Source organism: Melopsittacus undulatus, chromosome 4 (assembly GCF_012275295.1).
Source record: "Melopsittacus undulatus isolate bMelUnd1 chromosome 4, bMelUnd1.mat.Z, whole genome shotgun sequence".
In the NCBI taxonomy this organism is placed as follows: Eukaryota; Metazoa; Chordata; class Aves; order Psittaciformes; family Psittaculidae; genus Melopsittacus; species Melopsittacus undulatus.
The window spans coordinates 6,087,519-6,107,697 of record NC_047530.1 but is presented as its reverse complement, the minus strand read 5'-3'; the positions used below and the strand labels follow the sequence as shown (position 1 = coordinate 6,107,697).

Here is a 20,179-nt window from a genome sequence, read left to right as displayed (position 1 = left end):
GCTATGAGGTCTCCATGCAGCCTTCTCTTCTCCAGGCTGAACAGCCCCAACTTTCTCAGCCTGTCTTCATACAGGAGGTGCTCCAGTCCCTGATCATCCTTGTGGCCTCCTCTGGGCTTGTTCCAACAGTTCCATGTCCTTTTTATGTTGAGGACACCAGAACTGCACACAATGCTCCAAGTGAGGTCTCACGAGAGCAGAAGGGGCAGGATCACCTTCTTCCACCTGCTGTTCACTCTTCAGTTTATTCCAGTGTTAGAGTTGTTTGTTGTAATGCTGTTTGCTGTTGGTAAAGTTGAGGAGTATGTCTAAATAGTGATAGAAACTGACAGCAAAGGCAAAATGTGCCTGATGTTGGCATTTCAGTCCAAGTGTGGGTGGATTTTTGGAATTTTGAACTCTTCAGCTATTAATAACCTGCTCTCTCCACAGAAATCTAATCTGGTAATTTTATAATTAGTTATTACACTTGCAAGCACCTGATAATCATGAGTAAGGCTTAAAAAAAAAAACCCAACCAACCAACTTCAAAAGGGTAGATACTCCCATTACTGGGAAAGAAAATTGACTTGGATGGAAAACCTTGAAGGAGATGCACCTTTCCAAGTCAAATACAAACACATAAGAGAGACAGGGTGGAACTAGCTGCACCTAATGAGTTTTTTGCCCAGAGCAAGTGATGTTCCTATCTTGTTTAATAGAACTGTTTAAAAGGCAGCCTCTGAGTGCTACAAAACAGAGGCTCCCGCACCATTGCTGACTATAAAGGTGAATGGTTAAAGATTCATTTGTCCTTAATTAAGATGACCCTAAATTTCTTCAGATAGTGGCTACTGGAAGATATAATTGGAGGCACCTGGCACTTGTTCCCTAACTTCAGTTCAACATTTTACTCTTGTAAGAGATTCTTCAGTAGATAAATTTGGAATGATTTATCCCTTTAATTCTGTAGCTTTAATAACCATAAGTGATTTCCTTAATGATTTAAAATTGCATGATGCAGGAGATAGTTAAACTGAACTCTCCACGAGATTTATTTCCTGCTTTTTCCCTAGTGTTGACTATTGGGTTTTTTAACCAGGAATCTTATGAATTTCATTTGCCTTTTCTAGTCACAGGTACTATGATCTGTAAAATATTGCCTGGCATTCTGTCCTGTTTGCTGCAGAGGTAGAGACATTTTGTGGATTGCATTCTGAGGAAGGTGATACAACAATGCTTTGGGGCACCGGAGAAAGAAGAGAAGGAAGTCTTGTGGCCAGCTGTTCGACAAGGTGATTTGCAAGGGAACTGCTTCTTCCCAGGGAAGACAATGGAGCCTGTGGCTAGATAAAGACTTCTAGGTTGGCACTGGTGAGGGAAGGAGTAGTCTTTGGCTTCCTCTTTGCTCCTAATTTTCTTCCCTTTCTTCCTGGCGGTGCAGTTGGCTGTATAGTGAAGACAGCACAGAGCTGATCCAAGCAGAAAGTAACCTTGAAAAAAAGCTACTTCTCAGTTAAATCAGTCTCATGTCCCGTTCACAATGGGGCTGTACATGCAGCTGTTCTGACATAATGGAAAAGGTGGGAATGAGAGGTAGGGAGGAGAGTAGGGCTGCCCTTTTCAGTAGATAAGCCAGTAAAATACCTATGTTTGTATTACAGCTTGGCTCGGTGGCGATATAAGGGGCCTCGCAGGCCAAACTTGCTCTTAGCACCATGAAACTTCTCTTCCTCAGAAAACAATTTATATATAACTTAAGATCTCTTGCTTACAAGTGTGGAATAAGCTATCAGCAGCTTGCTAAATTTGTCTGGTCTGGCTTTAACTGTGTGCCAAAGAGAGGGAGCCAAAGCAGAAAGATGATGAGTATATTGGCTCAAAGAGCACTGACTGAAAATACCCTTCATTGCAGGTATTTCAAGCTTCTTCCTGAGTGTTCAATACAAAAAGTTTTATGGATGTTTAACCCACAGATAGTAATTCCTCTGTGGTAGAGGTCCTGCCCTTTCCTCAGTTTACAGTGGTTCTGCTTATGTTACAGCCAGTGAAGAAGCTTTTTTCTTTTTAATAACTTTCTGAGGTACATTATAATTTGCTATACCTACAGAGGAGAGCTTGACTGAAACTGTGCATGTTTTACCCAAACCATAGACATAGTGAAGCTGCTTTGACAAGCAACTTGAATATTTCTCTGCCTTTCTCAAGCTGTGAAAAAGGCTGTAGGGGAAGCAAGAACCTTTGCCAAAACTGTTTAGGCAAATGCCTAAACATATCCTCCAACCACACTGGTGGTGCTGGGACACAGCAGACTGTGTCTGAGTCAGACTGACAGTGCTTCTAGAACAATTCTGTTTCAGATGTTAAAATCTGTGGATGGATAATGAAAACACCTCTGCTGACTGCAAGTACATTAGAATAACAGAGCAAAGCACACCACTGCAGACATTAATCAAGGTGTTCACCTGTATTTTGTATTGCAGCTTCCCAAAACAAACAAAACCACTGCAAACATCAATCAAGCTGCTACCAGTGGTTCCTTCGTCTTGACAGTACCAGCTCAATGGAGGGTTGGTTAGCCTGAGGATTCTTACTCTTTACTAAGTAATCCTATCTCTTGCATTCATCTCTGAGCATATCCACTTGTATTAAAGTGCCTTCATGTGGCAATACTTGAAAGCTTTCTTCAGAATTCATTGTGCCCAATGTTTTGACTGAGCAATTTATATTAAAACCATTTCTGCTTCCCTTGCCTGTTCTCTCCCTTCCCTCTTCTCCCCCCTCCTTTTTCCTGAGTAACTGTAGGGTGAGAAAAGAAGCAGTTTTGCATTTCAGTACACTTAATGTAGCCAAGAGGTTTGTTCATTGCCGCTTTGTACTTTCAGGCAAACGAGAAAATTTAGATTAATAGGTTGTTTATTCTTCTGCATGTTCCTCAAATCAAAGGCTCTGGATTGCATTATTAAAGGAGTTTTGTGGGGCAGGCTTGGAACTGTCCTCACTGAGCTGTACATGAAGAAAAACGATTGCTTTTCATCCCCCACTCATTATGCAGACTGGCACAGGAACGCTGTTAAATGTGGTATCATGTACTATCACTTAAAGACCTTCCTTCTGTACAGCTGATGTTGGGCTCCAATTTCACAGGATGATCTGTCTTGGAACAGACAAGGAAAACCCTAGAAATAGAAACACATAAGCTCTTACAGTTAAAAAATTTAAATATTAACCAGTTTAATGAGAGAGGTTTTGTTTAGAACACTAGAGACTGCTTTGCAGTGCTCTCAGATCTCTTCACTGGGGATTCTGTTCATTTGTTTCTCATCCACTCAGTTAGCAATAACGCACAATTAGGCTTTCAGTGATAATCTGCCCAAATTAAGGAGGAAAACATTCAACATGATTTTGCAACCAGACCCATAACTGAAGCATCTAGCTAGCACTGCATTGCTGACTCAGTGCATGACTCTGTCCCATGGATATTCTGTACTGAAGAGGCAATAGCATATCTTAGGGTCTCTGATGAATTAGGTACCTTAATTTCCTTGGCATTCTGTGACAGAAGAGTCTCTCTTGACCCAAGGCCTTCTGCTTTGAAAGTGAAAAGTCTGAGGCATGTAATTTAAGAGAACAGAACGAGATTGTACCTGTCTTATGTAAATAAGAGGAAGTAAGTTGGTTTGCCTTATGGGTTCTACTTCAGCTCTAGCTAACGTTAAGAGCAAGAAAGTCAAAGCTGCACGTTCAGCACTGCAATTCCACATAAGAATCGTGTGTCACATACCAGAAGCACTAAATGCACAGTGGGAATTAGCAGTGTCACAGTTGCCAAGCTGGACAAACCATTGAAATTCCTTTGTGTGATAGCTGTTATTCTTCAGTCTCAGACCTGATGCAGGATGGAATAATTCTGTACAAGGTATACTGTCATCTTCCACCTGGGAATCATGCAGAGTTCCTCCAGCCTCTTCCATATTTCACTTCTCTATCTTAGTTTGCCTCTGTATCACAGATCAGGCTTTACCTGAGAAGAAACCTCTTTCTCTAAGTGGTCTTAAGCTCTTTTGTGGAAATGAGAGTGCCAGTCCTTTGGGGTTTAGGGTTTTGTTTGTTTTCAATCTCTGTATAGGGAAGTAGTGGTGTCTTTTCTACCTGCAACATGCAAGTCTTGTAACTGCTGTCCCAGATTTGTGAGGACAGTATCATCTTTGTTAGGTCTGTTTGTAACTGTTCAGTTCTCTAGGTTGTTCATTCATGCCATGTTTTCTATTCCCATTAATGCTTGCAGGCCATGATAGCCAGGTTCAAAAAAGGATTACAGATTTCTGTTTATAATCAACTTTAACCTATTATAAAGTGCCTGAATCCCTGACTTCCTATGTGCTTTTATCTTTCTGCTTAATAATTCTAGATACTATTTCACCTGCTTTAATTTCACGCCTGCGTTCGAGAATTGTTTTCCTTCTATCTTTTGGACATTTTAAGTCAAATATGGACATTTTCTGGCCTATCACTATCATTAAATACTAATGTTGGGTTTGTTGCTCAGCTTAAGTACTGTATTCACACTTAGAAAAATTGAAATACTGGAAAGATGAGTAATAAATTATACTTCTTTTATAGAGCACAAGTTTTATCTCATCAAAACTACTCTGCCCTTATTCCTGTTTAGCATCTGAAAGCACGTTATTGCAGCCACAAACATCACTCCTGCATCTCCACATAATCCTGCTAACCAGAGACTTGTAGCAGTTGTATGGTTTTCTTTTGGTTTCCTAATAGGTATAATAGAAAGTGTTTTCATTGCTTCCTTTTAACGTCTAGAATAGTTAACATTCTTACTCAGACATTGAAATTAGAACCTAATCTGTCTAGCAGTGAAAAGCTTTCAAATGTACACTGTTTTCATGGAAAGACTTTAGTCATAGAGACAGCAGTTCAAAAAGCAAAGGAAATCTGAAGAAAAGCTCATTAAATCCCCAGATAATTCACTGATTTGTTACTTCAAACATTAACTGCAAAGCAAGTAATGATGCTCTTCCTTGAGCTGTGGCAGTGGGTGCAGAACTCTGTGTCCTTCATTCAGCAAAAGTCTGTTCTGGTCACAGCTGTGTATACAAAGCTGCAAGTGAAAATGAGATGTACACATAAAGGCTCTCAGTCTATTTCCCTTTGCAGCACTCATCTGTTTGCTCTTTACCAAATCCCAGAAAACATCCTCCTAAAAGGAAAGAGCAAAAGTAAATAGTGAGATTTGTTTTCTCCCTTGATAAACATGTCATGCAATGTGACTTTCCAAACATCCCATTATTGGAGATAATTTGGAAGCCCTGAACTTGAGCATTGTTTCTTGTCCACCACCATGGATCCTCAAGGCCCCTATTCTACCTGTCAGAGTTTCCAATTCCAGGAGCTGGTAAGTGTAGTCTTGTTTTGGCACGTAGACCCAGGCTTTCAAGTCCAGAGAGTCACTTCTGTGTTTCTCTAATAAGTGAGGAGCTATTTCTTATAATTCGTATTTTTCTGGTGAACATAGAATCATGGAATGGTTTGGGTTGGAAGGGACCTTAAAGCTCATCCAGTTCCAACCCCCTGCCATGGGCAAGGACACCTTCCACTAGAGCAGGTTGCTCCAAGTCCCATCCAGCCTGGCCTTGAGCACTGCCAGGGATGGGGCAACCCATTCCAGTGCCTCACCACCCTCACAGTAAAGAATTTCTTCCTTATATCTAACCTGAACTTCCCCTGTTTAAGTTTGAACCCATTACCCCTTGTCCTATCACTACAGTCCCTAATGAAGAGTCCTTCCCAGCATCCCTATATCCCCCCTTCAGATACTGGAAGGCTGCTCTGAGGTCTCCACGCAGCCTTCTCTTCTCCAGGCTGAACAGCCCCAACTTTCTCAGCCTATCTTTGTATGGGAAGTGCTCCAGTCCCTGATCATCCTCATGGCCTCTTCTGGACTTGTTCCAACAGTTCCATGTCCTTTTTATGTTGAGAACACCAGAACTGTACACAGTGCTCCAAGTGAAATATTTAAACTTTTTTTGGAGGTGGAATGTTTTCTGCTTTCCTTTGGGATCCCCTATATATTAATAATTTAATTTTGAATCTCTTAAGAGCTAGAACTACTAGTTTCAGAGCCCTTCGTACTGCATGTAGGTGGGGACTTGGAACAGCAAAGCCTGAAACAGATCCAGACAGGAGATAATTCATGTGAAAGACAAATGCAAGGGTGGATGTTACCTTTAAACCTGTTGTGGAAGTGGGAGGAATATGAATTAATACATTTGTATATTATCCCTTCTTTTAGCATCCATTTCACATAGAGTACTAGTAAAATGCAGCTACATCTGATGTGGTGGATTTAGGTGCAGTTCTTCTGCCAGAAACACCAGGAAGCAATTTTTTTCCCAACAGGGCAGCATTAAGAAACATTTATAATTGCATGGAGCAAATAGGTCCCCAGCTTTTAAGCTCTGCTTTGAAAGATCCAGCACATTTCCTTTGAGTCAGGAACATATGCTGAAATCCATTACATTTAAGTACTTCTTCAAGCTATATTGCTGTATGATTTGCACCATCTGAGTTTCAGACTTGCTCCGTAAGTCTCAATATCGAATGGGGAAAGAAGGGCAAATGTTGCAGCAAATAAAAGGAACATGTGTTTTGTAAGCCTTCAATGGCTGGAGATGCTTAAAGAGCAGCTTTCATCTTGACTCCCACTCTGAGGATTTATCATACTTACATTTCCATGATGGGTTTTTTTGCTGAACAGTCAGGATATTGTTGCATAGGAGACGAAGAAATGTAAGTGAAACCACAAAGAGTACAGTTGTGTTAGAACAATGTCCCTGAGGTCCCAGCTGCTGGTAGAGGTTAATGCAGTGTTACTATGGATGGCCCATCTTACTGTTGTCATTGACTGGGTTAGGCAGCAGTAACTCTATTTGGGATTTTAGGATTCCTGCCATTCTTTATTCCAAGTAAGGGCTGTCCTACATCTTTTAGAGGTTATGTTTTGTTTCTTCTTTGCATCGTCTTCTCAGTAGCCTGCATCATAGAAGCAGTCCATTCACAGAACACTGATCATGCTTCCTTGGTGAGAAATCACTTGCATATCATATCTGGTCAAAATCATTTGCTCAGCACGCTATCATCCCACCACTAACCAGGTAAGTGATATTCCTTTTTATTGCTCTGCCTTAAAGATCCTTACAAAGGTCCTGCAGAGCATCACCTCATTATAATGCTGAAAAAGATTAATCAACTGAACTCTATCTAGTTCCACTTTCCACAAGCCAGGATTGCAGTATGGATTCATCTCTACATTTGTCCTCCAGTAGATGGCCTTTTTTTCCCCTCTAGAAAGCCCTGTGTAGCAACAAGAAAGTGTTCTTTTTCTTTCTGCAACAAGAGTCGCTCTTTTGTCTTGTTTCTTACACTTCCCTGATTACCATAATATATGCATACCATCAGTGTTAGGGCATAATGCTGCAGGATTTAGGGCATTTGCCTGATCTTTCCTCCAGCAAAATATGCTTAACTTGTGGTTCATGGTAGATGGCCCCTGGAAGTGTATTTAGCTGTAAAACAGGTGGCATTTTCAGTTAAAGTTTGACAGAGATGCATGATGTTCATGAGAAACTTCAAGGATTAATGGACATCTGGACTGTTTAGAAGTTGCTGGGTGGAAGCTTAAAGAATGTAAACCAAAACAAATAGTTTCATTATTTAGAAATTAACATCTGTATTAAATTCGTATTAAACATCTATTTCTCCATGTGAATTAGGGAGGAAATGTACTTATTTCCTTCTCTCTCAGTCTTTTAAAGAGTTCTTTTTTAGAGCACACAGCTCACTGGGGTATTGCAAGAGTTAAAATCAAGAGTTATAGAACCTTAGCCAAAAGCATACCCTTAAAAGGGGTAGTTGGATGCCTTGTTTCAGGTTTCTCTGAGTGCATTCATTCTGTTCTGCATTCAGACCAGTTCTGTAGTGGTGGTCATTTATAATCATTAATCTAGCTCATTGATATTGTAATGGGCTCCAAACATTCTCTGTGGAGCTTACATGCTCCACTGCATTTCCTTCTAAGTAACTAATGATGACTTCTTCAGTCTTGTCATTAACCAGATTACCTTCCTCCAGCCTGTTCTCTCATTAATTTTGTTTGGTTTGAGGTTCATTTGCTGCTGAAGTTTTTACACTTAGAAAAGAGATTCAGTATCGGTGTGTTTGAGGGAATTTTACAGGAGTGAACAACACTGCCCAAGCAGAGGTCCAGATGCTGCAATACTTATATTTATGAATAGAGGCTTTACGTGTTGACTCCGAGGCTCCTGAAAACAATGTCCTTTCCTTTCAGACTCGGTCGGTTTTCAGCATTATACTTTGTGAAAGAAAACTGGCCAACAGCCTAGGTGCTTGGGATTGTACTACAGAGCCTGTATATAAACCTATATAGAGATACACTGTGCAGTAAAGTCGAAGAATGGCCAGGACTGTGAATGGGTTTCAGTTCTTGGAAGATTCCTATGTAGTCAGGTGGTCACGTTGTTCCAGGTGACACAAGTGCACAGAGAAAGGTGTTCTTTGTTGTTCACAACCAGTTTCTTGGGTTTCAAGCCCAGTGAGTTGACTGCTTTGTGTCATTGCATTCTGGTGTCACTTTTGGTGGCATGAGGGATTCTCCCTTCTTCACAAGTCTGAGCTTGTTTCTTTCCTAGCTGGGCTCATGATGGACATGTTTCAGAAGAGTTTCTCAGTGCCTGTTGTGATGACAGCAGTTGGTGAAGGTGGTAAAGTTAACTTTGCAGTGGATTATTTAAGAGCCAATGTGGAGCATGGACAGGGGAAGACACACAAGGCTATCCTTGATTATGATCTAAATGATGCTGAAATGTTTTGTCTCTCTTCCTTGGGGTGTTTGTAGCAACTGCACAGTTCCTTGAAAGCCTCTTCCTAACTGATGGTTAAATTCAAAAGTCCAGAATGTTTTCATTTCATTCATTGTTCTGAGAAAAGGGATGGCTGAAAAAGTTCACTTCATGCTTTCCCATGCCATGTTGAAGTCTGGAACACTTGGGAAATTCAAGCTATTTGAAAATACCTGATTGTACTGGAACCAGTTCACTGCAAATTGGTGTTCCCTAGAAAGGTCAGGCTAGAGAGAAACTGAAAGTAAAGGAGATCTTTGCTCTGAGATTGCTACAGCAACCTACAGCATTTCCATAGTTCATTGTGTGTCCTCCTTAACCTCGTTTTCTTTTTAGGCCAATGTCACTGCTTCCGCTCCCTGACCCTGTGAGCATGACAGAGATGAGCTGTCTGCCAGCCAGCCGTATTTCCTGGGGCTTCCAAAGCAGAAAGGAAATACCATACAGTAACTGAAGACTGTGTGCCTCTCCCTGGCCATAGTCCCATTATTGTCACTAGACCTAGTACGTATCTGAGGGAGGAGTTGTATGTAAGGTCCTGTATTGCATGAGATGCAGCTGCATACCACCTGCCCATGTACTCTGCCCATCTCGTGATGTGTAGCTATGAATTCTTTAGTTGTTTTGATCTTAAGCTTAATGACAACTTGTTTTCTTGACTAGAGGCTGAGCCACATCTTGTCTAAAGATTATTGCTGCTGTTTGAGAGCTTGGGGAAATGTTGATGGTCCCCTCCAGTGAAGTGTTGCCGGCATTCCTGTACTTCACTCTGAAATTGCTGTGGGTCCCTTTTCAAGTGGTTGAGCAGTCTGCCCCCCAGATGGCCAGAACTCCAGCAGGAATGTTTGCTCCTTATTGTTTACAACACCAATTAGTTCTGACACTGCCTTCATTATTTTCTCAATGAGTGACTGAAAACTCATAGTGAGATAAAAATCAAGCATCGAACAAGAGAGAAGCAGTCTAAATTCATTAGTTCACCTATTGCTTGGAAGATCTGCTAGTTACATCTTTAGTGACATTACAGTGAAAGGAAAAAATCATTTCACAATTGACACACAAAGGATGTCAAATGTCACAGCACTTCAGTTACAAATTACTCTCCCTCTGAAATGGTGCAGTATTTCTAGTTTTCTAGTCTATCTATCTATCTTAAGAGCCAGTCTGATGTTGGTTTGTGTTTGCTATGCCTGTATTTGGTAGATTAAAGTACCTCTTACTATCTAATGTAATTTCCTTGTAACTACCTACAGAGTGAGTTTCACCAGGGGTGATCTCTGCTGTTCCGCCTGGACAAGTTCCTGTGTGATGTACTCTAGGTTACCCTGCTCTTGCAGGGGGGTTGGACTAGATGATCTTTCGAGGTCCCTTCCAACCCTTGGGATTCTGGGATTCCACAGGCTTACAGTGACCCAAGAACATACAGCGTGTTTATAATCACACTTCAGATGCTAGGACATTCTTAACATTTCTTGCATGGCTTCTTAATGCCCCTGAAACATGAGGGGAAGTCATACATTTGCATACTGTAGTCCACAAAACTAGGCGCTTTGTTTGCTTCAGGCCTGTGTGCTTTGAAGAAAGCTAAATGTCTTTTTGGATCATGCTCAATGAGCTGAGCATATCTGTAGGATTATATGTGCTTCAGAATATGCACAAGGTTATTGTTGCAAGCATTAGAGAAAACTGCATGAGGAAAACTGGTTGTCCATGTAGGAAATAAAGTTAAGCCACTATTTGGTTGCTGTAGTCAATAATATACTGGAAAATTTAAACCAGGCTCTTTTGTTTGTCATCCTCTATCTTCTTTTTGTACTTCTGGAAATACAGAGGTTGTGGCTGCTTGTCCTTTCTTATTGTTCTTGCACTTCAGGATCTCTGAATTCTTTAAGCTCCAACTTCATTCCAAGTCCCATTCTATAGTTAAAACAAGAACTTAAAGAGTTAACATCATCTTTAGTGTTACATCAGGTATAGCATGAAGGTTCCCAAAGTAGATGGAAAGTTCAGACTTGAGTTGCGTTTCAGGCTGTGTGTGGATTCAGGAATCCCACACTGCATCAGTTAAACTCTTCCACTATTGGAATGTTTTCTTTACAGCCATGAGAGCTGAGCACTTCTTTTTATGTTGCTAATGAAAGTTTAAATTGTTCAGTTTGTGGATGTGCCATGCTAGCCACATAAGCATGCCAGATGATAGGCTTGGACTGTGCCTTTGGCACAGCTCATCCTGCCCTGAGTAACATTCACTCAAAGCTGAAGTAATGCTGCCACATGAAACGTTTGATACTGAAAGGATAATTATGGGGAATTTGAAAGGGACTAGAGAATGATTAAAGTTTATATAAACAGCAAGATTCTGGATTTTGGAGATAGAATTGGAGCAGTTCTGTATAAATTCTTTTTTTGTTGTTTTTGTTAATCTAAGTGAGTGGTTTATTGATAAAAGGGCTCAAGATCAAAGGGCAGAAAAACACATCAACTAGAGGGTTTTCTATGGGTCTGCTTAGCCTTGAGAAGAAAAGGCTCAGGGGGGATCTGATCAATGTATATAAGTATCTGAATGGAGGGTGTCAAGAGGATGGGGCCAGACTCTTCTTGGTGGTGCCAGGCAATAAGACAAGAGGCAACCAACATAAACTAAACCACGGAAGCTCCACTTCAACATGAGGAAGGACTTCTTTACTGTGAGGGTGACTGAGCATTGGAATAGGACACAAACCTGAGCAATGTGCTCTAGGTGACCCTGCTTGAGCAGGGAGGTTACAGTAGATGACCTCTGGTGATCCTTTCAACCTCCAACCATTCTGATTTTACTCTGTAGAAACCCTTCAGCTCACTTAAAATACAATGCTGCTGGAGCTTTGCCCACAACAACCCCACTTTTCAGTGTATTTACCATTCATGCAAGCTGTCCAGATTGCCTCCAACAACTGAGTTCAGTCTTCACATCAGCAGAATCTTTTCCTTTCTACCTGGGTGCCTCAAAACTGACTTTCTTCTCAACTGCAGTGCTAATCCCCTTTAACTGTTCGCTCTTGCAGCACTCCCCCAGCAGATCTTTTCAGGTCAGCCTGCTTAGCTCTCCACTATATTTGTCCTGAGTCTGACACAGGTTGAACCAGGCAAATCTCATAAATCTCTGTCACTCTTTGCTTTTTCACGTCATAAGCTGGGTCTTTCTACCTGTTGTGAACAAGAGTCACCTATCTAAGCCTACTGTTTGCAGCCATGCTCCTTTTGTAGGGTACAAAGCATCTTGTTTGTGAAGATTCCTTACCTGCAGCAGCAACCTGACGTCTGGCAGGATTTTGCTAGTGCTCCTGTAGGACAGGAGAGGCAGTCCAGGGTGCAGGTACCCTCCTGGAAGACAGCCCCACACACAGAACCAAACTCCAGCAACCCTGCATTCTTCAGTTACCTCTCTGCTTTGCTGTTGTGTTACACACAAAGTCTTATGGATTCCTTCCCTGAGGTTGCCCTGGGATCCTTTCAGGGAGGACCTAAATGCTATCAGTGGAAAGAGTAAATGGGGTTTGTGAATAACCTGATCTTACCTGCATGCTTGGGATAGTAAGGATGCCAAAAGTTCTGTCTTAAAAGAGTGTGTCTGATAACAGGGTGCTCACAAACCACCTTAGCTGATACGGTACAAGTACAGCCAGTAAAGCTGAACCTGCTTTTCATTAGGAGGATCATTAATCCTGTGGCAATGCCTTGCATACATCCTGAACATTAAGGATTAAAACATTTTAAGTGGGGAATTCCCTGAGCCTGCCTCGTCGTTTCTCTCTGCTGCTCCTCTGCTCCACCTGGCTGTGCCCTGCCACAGCTGGCTTTGCAGGAGCTTTCATCCCATATTCCTGACAGTCAGCCCCATTCACTAGCCCAGGGAAAAAGCTGAATTTTCTGCTGAGTGCAAGGGGTAATAGAACCACATGGCCAGCAGCAAGTGAAGGGGGAAGGAAAGAAGAGAGGGAGATGAGACCTGCCCCATTCAGCTAAGTAAGGTTTTAGATCGGCCTCGCTGCTTGTTGAGCTTCACCATCAGGAAGGCAGAGCTAATGCATCCACTTATTAAAACTAAGAAATGGGGGGGTTGTGTCTAATGAGATTAAGCCAGATGTTGGTACAAAGCCACATAGTCTTTTAAAGCTACCTATGCCAGGGACTCTGTGAAAAGCATAGATTCCTATGCTGATCCATGATTTGACCATTACCCTCTTTAAACTATTCACTAGAAAACCTTCTTTTAAAACATGGAGTTGCTTTTCAGCTGACCTGGCAGGAACCTTTACCTTCTAGGGCATTTCCCTGTTGCTTAGAAGTAACAGGTGGGTCTCTCTCGGTTTTCTTCTGATCTTCCTATGCTCCAAGGACTATTTTCTAATGATTGTGGGAGCTTCAAGAGCAGAATGAATCCTGCTGCACACATCTTCCATGAACACACACAACATAAGGAAAAGCATGTCAGTGCTTATTCTGTATTGTTTAGTTTAGCTTTATGTAAGCTTCCATCTCAAATTGTGGGGATAATCATGTGAGCTGTTGGTTTGCTTGAAAAATAAGGAAAATCGGGAGCTAAAATTAGGCAGATGCACATTCTGGATCTGGTTCCTGTTTATTTTACATCTCTTCTTCTCAGTGGAGAAAGAGAATTCGCCAAAGAATAAGCCTTTAAATGGTTTTATTTTGTTGGAAATTCATATCTAAACAATCATTCTCACGACTAACAGCAACAGATCTTTTCATAATAGCTCATAAAATGCAAAATTTTATGAATTACTCATTGAAAAGGAAGAAAACTTTTTATATTTTTTAGACTAGAAAGTGTTCTGAGGAAGAAATGGGGGTTTTACGCAGCTGTATGTCGCTAGGTAGGTCCTACACATGGATTAATCTTCCTAGAAGTCCTGGCTTTCTGGTTGTTATTAGCACTAGGTATATGGAGGAAATTAGGCTATAGGTATCTGGGGAGCAAGCCATGTGCAGAGCATGGGCTCTTAGCCAGATGTGAGTTGTGAAGCTGCAGTAGTATCAAACCTCATGTTTATATTTGGGTTATTTGGTAAAATCACAGCTCCTATAGACAGCACAAGAACATCCAGACTAATTTTTAGGGCTTTTGTTTGATTTTCTTCGTTTCTACAAGCTTGCGTGAATACAGAGAGAATCCTAAGGACATGATACTTACTTATACCAGAAACATTAAAAGCTAAAGGCCAGGAAAGACTCTCCCAACACTTAGAAGAAATAGTTGTTATTTATTGGTCTGTTCTCTGTTATATTTCCAAGAGACTGATTTACAGCTCGATGGCTTTATGGCTCTTGAATGACTTCATGACTGTGGTAGAAAAGCAACTTGTGGAAACTCTGTGTCCTACCATAACCCAAAGGGGAAGGCTACATTGCCCAGGGCTCCAGCCTGTTTGAATAGTGGTTGTACATAAAAGATGATGGGAATAGGGAACTTTAATGTATATTCATCAGGCAATCTTTGAGTTTCTGGGAAGTGACTAATGTGACTTTTTGGGGCAGATTTCATACACCAAATGCAGTAAAGATTCTCCTGCTTTGGGCATACTTAAAACTGTCACAGTGTTGTGACAGCATTGTAGATAGCTACTTCTTGTGTCAAAAGCAGCCTAGCTACAGCAGCAATGACTGCAATTCAGGCTAAGTCCTAAATATTTATTGACTTCCTGGGTAGATTTTACAGCCTTCACTGAGCTCCAGGCTCCTGTGGCTAGGCTGCTGTCAGGATGAAAGGTAACTAATGTAAAGAAAGCTCAGGTGTGTCTGTGCTTCACTCACAACACTGACAGAGCAACATAAACGCATCATTTAACATTCCTTGAGCTCGCATCACTTTGGGTCAGGTGCCATCTGTCAGCCACATATAAACCAGAACTGAAGCTGGTAAAAAACAGAATGTGTGTTATTAAAAGTCAGGAAAATACAAGCAGTTGCCGTCATGTTCCTCAAAGATAAGCCATTTTTTACAGAAAGTGATGTTTTTTTACTATTTATCAGCTTCCTTCTCCACTATGCCTGAAACATGAGGATGAGTTTGCCTCAGGCACTAAAAGACTATAAGCTACTCAACAGACAGTAAGATTTGTAGGGAAGAATCAGGCTTTTGCTAGTGGCACAGTAGCAGCAGCAGAACAGGATGGGGCAGGAGTTTGAAGAGCTGTATAGCAAGTATCGTGAATGAACAGTTAAAGTTCTTCCTGTGCAACTCTAACCATGCCACTTTTCTTCTTCTTAGTGAACTGATGTTTTAGAATCACTTTGGAATTTGCTCTTAGTTGCTTTGCAGTAGAAGAGCAAAGTGTTATGTTCAACTGTAAATGAACATGCAATCTCTCTCCATCCTCAAGTATGACCAAGTTTGTTCCACTGCTGGAGCATGGTAGAGTGCATGCAGCTCCCTGCCCTGTGCTGTGGGGTCAGATTTAAACTCTCCGTGATTTGCTTCATTTGTTACTGGAACTTGAGATACAGTAATTTGTGGTAGCAACCAAAGTAGCAGTTGTGGATTGCAGTTTTCACTCATTCTGACTGGTACCTTCCTCCTTCTTTTTCTTTCTTGATCAGGCAGCATTGAACACTATTTACTCAGCTGCGGCCTGGAGACAGGAAGGAGCAATGTGGTCGTGCACCAGAAGTGCCCTTGTTTATTCCAAGCAGCTCTTGGCAGGCAATAGGGTGCATGGGCAAATGCAAATTTTTGCATGGTCTTCACTGACCTTGCAGTGGGGAATAGGAAAACAGTCATCATGGCAAACTGTGGACACCTCCTAAGGTCTGTGGTGATCCCCCTTCCTGTGTAATAGGTACCCATCTGTACTCTGAGGAACTGATAGGATTTATCGGTCAGGCGCCTGGGGCTGAGCTGTGTTATGGCCTAAAAGAGTCTTCAAGGACTAACTCGGTGCTGTTTCTCCAGGCAAAAGAAGCAAAGGGCTTCTTCCTTTAGAGAAAAGACTTCTTTGCACCACTTCAGCTTTGTGTGCAGTTCCCATCTAAACAAACCACTTGCTCAAAGAGTGAAACTGCAATTAATTCCACTTGTTTTTGTTTTAACTTCACCCTCTGATCCCTCAGTGACATGGTTTAGTGGTGGTCTTGGCAGTGCTGGGGTAATGGCTGGACTTGATGATCTTAAAGATCTTTTCCGACCTGGTAGATTCTATGATTCTATGCGCTGGCTGGAGAGGGTCTCTGCCACCCTTTGCCCATCTTTTTGAGCAGACTCCTGCTTTTGCTCTGTGTTGTTTTGTTGTGATGGAGGAATAGGGATGATGCTTTGGCTGGGTACAAAGAGGGAGGAGAAAAAGACAATGTAAATGATTATAAGTTTTAGAAGTATGTCATTTCTAGCAAGGAGGAGATCTCCATGCCTCGAAAGTAATGCTTGTAGAGGCCATGACAAAGTGCAACCTTCTCAGGAAACCTCAGCCTCAAAAATATCCTTGAAGTCTTTCACCTTCGGGGGGAGCAAAGAGGAGACCAAGATTCAGAATTAATGAAAATTGGCTTTGCTGCTGCAAGTGGGCAGATTATCCTCCTCAAACCTGTGTGTTCTGAATGCATGGGGGATGCTTTGTACACTGCTGGACATCACACTGAAAATCTGAAGGGGATCAAAGCAGAGCAAGAGATATGAATGGGGTAGGGAAGGAGGGGTGTAAAGGGTGCAATACACTTAAAAAGGTTTAACTATAGTTATCAGTTCAATACATAGGATAAGATGCAGTATGAAGAGTTATAATCATCTGGTGGCAAATGAAAGGAAAAAATAATGGAAAACAAGAGGTTTAGGGATGCATAAACAGGAATTTGAACTTAAGCAAACAAGAAATGTAAATTGAGTTTTGCATAAAGCTTCCAAATGCTGTGACTCCTTCAGACCAACATGTAGATTCCTTAGGCAAAGATCAGAGCTTTAATTCCCAGCATTATTCACAGCTACATTTAGAAATCCTTGAAGAGTAGTGGTAAGAGGTCCATGCTGTTGTCCTCTTCAGTTATGAGAAAGTGCCTGTTTCAAAAGAGCCTTTTTATGCCAAACTTCTCTGTTTTCCTGTAACCTGTTTCCTATGCTGAGCCTGTTGAATATGATTTTATGAGACTTGCATGTACCTTACATAGAAAGGTACCGAGAGTTTTCTTAGCTGATGGCCAAAATCTCTATTGCTATAAATGACTGTTGATCTAACAAAATAACATAGAAGAAAAATTTCTTTCCATGAAATTTCTTTGCCATGAAAGAGAAACAATGAGCTGAAAATTCAATTAAAAATGTGCCTCTTCCTGCTCCTCATAACTGGGACTTTTTAAATAATAACCAATTGCAGTTTTACATAACATTTGGTGATACTTCCCTTGATGACATTCAAGGAACTCATTAGCTTACATTGCAGGAGGAAACCCCACCATTCCACTGGATACCATCACTGAGCTCAGATACACACTGACTGAAGGACCGAAGTACTGTCCCCAATAGAGAGCAGCCTCTGATGTGTGTTTTAGTAAGAAATGACAGCACAAAGTTACAGTGCCCTCCATATTCTCCCAGACATCTGCAGTTTCACTGCAGTCGCAGGAATTTAACTCAGCTCAGGATTCAAATACGGGAAGAAGATTGATTCTGATGCATTTATCCCTACAGTAGAACAGGTTGGACAAATCCCTGGTGTAGTTCTGCACAGGCTAGGACTTCCTCAGGTTAGAGCTGAGTTAGCTTTTCCAGACAGAGCAAAATCACCTTTTCTAACATGACCCTAAACCTAAGGTGCTTCATTAGATAGAAAGTCCACCCAAAAGCAGTCTAAAGTATAGTAGTCTAGAGAGTGTCTCTAATGGATGCCAAAGAGTCTGACAGCAGTGTTATTCAGCTATAGGGTTTCCTGAACTAAAAATAGTCATTCTCACCTTTCTTTCCTCTGCTTCCCTGGCCAGTAATGTAGGTAAAGGAAAAGTTTGTAACTTGATTTTGATGACAGTCCTCCTACACTATTTCTTTAGTCAGCTCTGAAAATACTAATGTGGCTGGGTTGGATGTTACAGTGAAATGTGCCTTTGATACTGCATATCTGCCTCTTGGAACAGCAGACAAAGGGGTACCATTTTCCCTTTCCCTCGCTTTTGTTGATCTGCCAGGCTGTGAGGAGTTGTGGAGATAAGGATGCTGGGGAGGGACTCTTCATCAGAGACTGTAGTGATAGCATAAGGGGCAATGGGTTTAAATTGAAACAGGGGAAGTTCAGGTTACATATAAGGAAGAAATTCTTTACTGTAAGGGTGGTGAGGCACTGGTTGCCCAGGAATGCTGTGAATGCTCCATCCCTGGCAGTGTTCAAGACTAGGTTGGATGAAGCCTTGGGTGATATGGTTTAGTGTGAGGTGTCCCTGCCCATGGCAGGGGGGTTGGAACTGGAGATCTTAAGGTCCTTTCCAACCCTAACTATTCTATGATTCCATGATTCTATCTGGGACAAGGCTGATTGTTTGGATGGGAGCCTAAGGAAGGCCAAGATGTGTGTGTGGCAAGAGAACTCACACTCTGTACCTCAGTCCTAATGCCTGTGCCCTTTGGATCCCCTTCCTGGCTACCACTTGGCTCTACTTCAACCCTTGGCTCTTTCTTCCATACTTTGCATTCTTCTGTATATAGAAGTAGTGCAAAATTGCTGCTGTTCTGCTGATCTTCTGAACTCCAGTCCACAGCCTTTTGGACCGTGAACATACAATCATGCAGGGCTTTTTGACATCAGAATGTTTCCATTCTCTTGGGATCCTATAAGCTTCACTAAGAGTCACCTCTTTTAGACTTCTGCTGAACCACAGAGGCCTTTCTGTACCAGTCTTTCACAAAGTTGCTCTCTAAAACATGAATCATTTGATTGGTTTTCTTGTGTTTTTTGGATCTTCATTCTGTGCTTCCTATAATACAGTGACCAGATTTGTACACATTATTCCAGAAGAGACCATCCAGCTGCCTTACCGAATGCCAAAGTAATAACGTCTGTGGTTTATACACTGCAGCCTTCCATACACAACCCAAACCCCTTGTTTGTCTTTGTTACTGCTGCCAGATGTTCTGCGGATGGTTTTCAGGCGGATTGTGGTGAATGACACCATGCCAGTGAATTTCAGCAAATTTAAGCAACTTTGAAATGATTCCTTTTTCCACATGGTTATATTCAAGACAAACCAAAGTGTGTTCTCACTTGAAACTGCCCTGGTTTGGTCATCCCTTTTTCACACCGAATCCCTACCTGTTCGCAGGCTTTCTGCTGGAGTCTCTTCAATAGGATTTCCCCTTTATCAGGCCTCTTTCTGATAGTCCTTGCTGGAAACTCCATGTGAAGAGCTCAGCTCTGAGGGGCTAAGGAGCAGTTATATTGTCATTAGTACCTAGTCTACTTGAATTGAGAGTAGAAGGGAATATGTGGGGTTCTTTTTCCTAGAGAGGAAGCAAGGGGAGGGAACAGCCTATAACAGAATTACAATGTTCTCACCTCTCTTTTCCTGCAGATTTGCTGACAGCACAGGAATACCACTGCCTGCTGCAGCTGCTCTGCCCTGACTTCCCAATGGAACTCACACAGAAAGCAGCAAGGTGGGTCCTCGTCCTTTCTTTCAGGCAAGATCTGACTTAAGAACTAAATCTGTGGGTAAAGGTATGGACAGGATCCTTCAGCTTTCAAGGTTTTGGGGGAAAGAGATACCATGTTCTGAGGTTAAGAACAGGGTGTTTTTCTAGCAATGAGAAAGAGTGTATACTTAAAGGTATACAGGGGCTGAGAGATCAGTGCAGAATGCTGCTGCTGGCTGTGCATTCAGAAGATGAGTTGCATATAAAAGAATGTTAGCCAATGTGTTCTTAACTGCCATGATTTTAAACTCTATTTCAAATACTGTTTACCAGCTTTATAATATGTTTCCCTTCACCCCAGCTTCCTCTGGTTGATCCCATTGAAAAGGTAGGACCCTCTGAAGGATTGCCAGTGTTTTCAAGTACATTAGTTAAGAACATGGTAACTAATCTGGTTGAATTTTTACTTTAACCTAGACAAGGCCTAAAGCAAATAGATGGCTCAGGGCACTGATAAGGTGATATGGAAGTTTTTACTGATAGTGCTTGCTGGTTCCAGTCCAGCCCAGGCAGTTGATTATTAACTATCTGATAGTGAAAATGTAATAAGGTATACACATGTGTAGGGGTAGGGGGTCAGTTCAGATCTCAGTAG

The 20,179-nt window shown here is 41.7% G+C and overlaps 1 protein-coding gene across 2 annotated transcripts in view; it reads left to right on the top strand.

The window, feature by feature from the left end:
• CSTPP1 (centriolar satellite-associated tubulin polyglutamylase complex regulator 1) overlaps positions 1 to 20,179 on the top strand; it is an 86,445-nt gene that overhangs the window by 51,553 nt on the left and 14,713 nt on the right. For both annotated transcript variants that reach the window (XM_031053582.2, XM_031053583.2), the window contains exon 4: positions 19,464 to 19,548. In XM_031053582.2, coding sequence (XP_030909442.1) covers positions 19,464 to 19,548 — 85 coding nt within the window. The remainder of the gene's footprint in view (positions 1 to 19,463; positions 19,549 to 20,179) is intronic.